The sequence below is a fragment of the Anopheles nili genome, chromosome 2 (assembly GCF_943737925.1).
Source record: "Anopheles nili chromosome 2, idAnoNiliSN_F5_01, whole genome shotgun sequence".
NCBI lineage: Eukaryota > Metazoa > Arthropoda > Insecta > Diptera > Culicidae > Anopheles > Anopheles nili.
This window is the reverse complement of record NC_071291.1, coordinates 59,608,295-59,610,687: the sequence shown is the minus strand read 5'-3', so window position 1 is coordinate 59,610,687 and position 2,393 is coordinate 59,608,295. Positions and strand designations below refer to the sequence as shown.

The window sequence follows — 2,393 nt, the reverse complement described above, 5'->3', positions numbered from 1 at the left end:
ATTAATAAATTGGTTCGGATATGAAGTTAAGTAAGCGATTTGGATACATTTCAGAAAACGTAATATTTCATGTAACAAGTATTGAAAAAAATCGACATGTTCGAAAGCGTTAGCGAAGCGAAAGCTCGAAATTTGTGGTATTGATTACGACCACTTAGGCTGGCTAATTATTGATATGTGCATGATCAAAATCGTCAAAAAAGATAGTTTGTATTTTGCATAATGATGCTGTGATTATCATACAAAATATTCTCAGAGTACAATATAATATTCCAAAATCATCGTAGATAAATCTGTTCATGTGTTAATGCAATTCATATGTTATAAATTTAAATATTGCCCACCATCACCAATGTATATAAAAATTCGCTTACCACACATAATATAAACATAAGTGCTCAGCTGCTAGCTAACATTAGTACTCGTTAAAGGTGTGTTCGTTTACCGTGTTTTCCAAATTAAATAAAACTAAAACTGGCCATGATGAACGTCCAATAGAAAGCGCACGGAGAATGGCGAACCTGTAACAGACAAAAAAATTATTACATGTGCTTTGTAAGTGTCAAAATTATAACAACTAACCAATATGTTTAGCGTCAATCCATGATTGGTGAAATCGCTCGTAAGAATCCGTTTTCGAATTCTTTTTCCGAAAATCGATCCACTGATGCTCGGGCTGCTTCTCTGATCTTCGCATTATATTCTGCGGTATTGTATAGTACGTTCGCAATGCAACGGGCATAATCATATGCATCGAATGCAAGATAACCATTCTGACTGCCTTCTGACGTTTCAATGATATCCATCAGCGGACCGCCAGAGCGATTCGCAACCATTATTAATCCGGCAGCCATGCAATCAACGACACTGATGCCGAAATGCTCATTCCACATACAGTGCAAGCCAATCGTTGCTCGCTGATAGCACTGTAACAGCTCCTGGTAGGGTACATTCACCCTGAACTCGACGGAATTTTCCAACGAAAGATGCTTCGCCAAGTCTTGCATATTTTTCACCCGTACGCGGTCCTCTTCATCGCGACACGAGCCAACAATCAGCAGCTTCAGCCGATTCCACAGACCCTCATCGTTGTTCAGCAGTGTGCGTAATTCGTACATCGCCTGCAGCTGTAATGGATGGTCCTTCTCGGGGCGGTATTGGCCAACGGATAATATTATGATATGATCGTCCCGTTCATCCGTAAGTGACTTGAGCTTTTTTAGCTGCGAAACCTCACACGGAGGATATACGCGGTGGGTCTTGTACGGCACGTCCCAAAGCGAAACGATGTGATTTTCCGTCCAAGATGAGTTCACCATGACGGTATCGGCACACCGTCCAACCCATCCGTAAATGCGCGAAAACAGTCGATAGTACACGATTTTAAGCCATGTAGCGAACGGGTTCTTCGCAACATAACCTCTGTTGTTGTAGGACTGCGTTTGCGATTGCACGCGTCGCAGCATATCTGTGCTGATGGTGGGATAGTGCGTGTAGCATCCAATTTTACAGCCACCGAAATATGCGAACACGGGATACGTAAATGCGTATCCCATCGTGTCAATAAAGATATCAGGTTGGAGCTTTAACAGTGCTTCGAATCCCAGCACAATTGAACCGAGGCTTTGACCGAGTAACGTAAAGTGCGAATATCTTGTTGCTTCTACCCAGCATCGTTTCCGGAGATAAATGAATGTAATACGGTCTGACTCTAAAGAAAGATTGAAGCTTCGCTCCGCTTTGGCAAGTATCTCTGCCGGTGTTGCATCTAAGTCGCCAGTATAAACGAAAAGTTTAACCGCTTCGTAACGACTCAGTAAGGCTCGAACGGCACACCATAGAACGCGTTCTCCACCGCCACCGGCGTTGCAATACGGATGAAAAATGGCCACATACTTCACATTCGGATCTGCTCGTTTGCGGCGCTGGAACTTTAGGATCTGACGCAATAAAATGCACACCGTCAGCAGCCCTATCACTAGAAATGATCCGAAAAAGAAGAGCACGTACACGCTGTGAAGAAATAGATGTTTTAGCATTAGCAAACAGATGGTTTTTACAGAAAACAAAATGAAAATCATTACGATTCGTACAAACTACACCAGCAGACCATTTCTTAGTCGGCGGTAGACCGGAATAACTTTAATTTCAACAAGCAATTCGACTGAACTTTACGATGCAGAAGCCGATACATTTGTAGAACAAACTACGGCTTTCAACCTTACCATTATGCTACGACACAAAAGCAGCTGTCAATGCACTATCGAAGAGCTCTACCATTGTAGCGTCGTAAAATATAGCTTGCCGCAAATCTATAGAAATTCATATTAAATTACCTTTATAATGCATAAATTCACATTTAACAATTAGCTTAATTTTCAAAATTATTTTTT

General features: G+C 41.5%; 1 protein-coding gene across 1 annotated transcript; it reads right to left on the bottom strand.

The window, feature by feature from the left end:
• Positions 1-430: 430 nt before the first annotated feature.
• On the bottom strand, positions 431-2,113 carry LOC128721334 (GDP-Man:Man(3)GlcNAc(2)-PP-Dol alpha-1,2-mannosyltransferase). Its single transcript, XM_053815076.1, has 3 exons — positions 2,094-2,113; positions 583-2,013; positions 431-521 (listed from the first exon to the last, which is right to left on the bottom strand). Exons 1-2 carry the CDS (start codon positions 2,111-2,113, stop codon positions 597-599), a joined length of 1,437 nt encoding a protein of 478 aa, XP_053671051.1. The 3' UTR covers positions 431-521; positions 583-596.
• Positions 2,114-2,393: the final 280 nt, after the last annotated feature.

Coding starts and splice junctions, on each gene's coding strand:
- LOC128721334 (XM_053815076.1), bottom strand. CDS start 2,113: ATGGTCTGCTGGTGTAGTTT. Junction 2,014..2,093: donor ATGGTCTGCTGGTGTAGTTT/GTACGAATCGTA, acceptor ATTTCTTCACAG/CGTGTACGTGCTCTTCTTTT.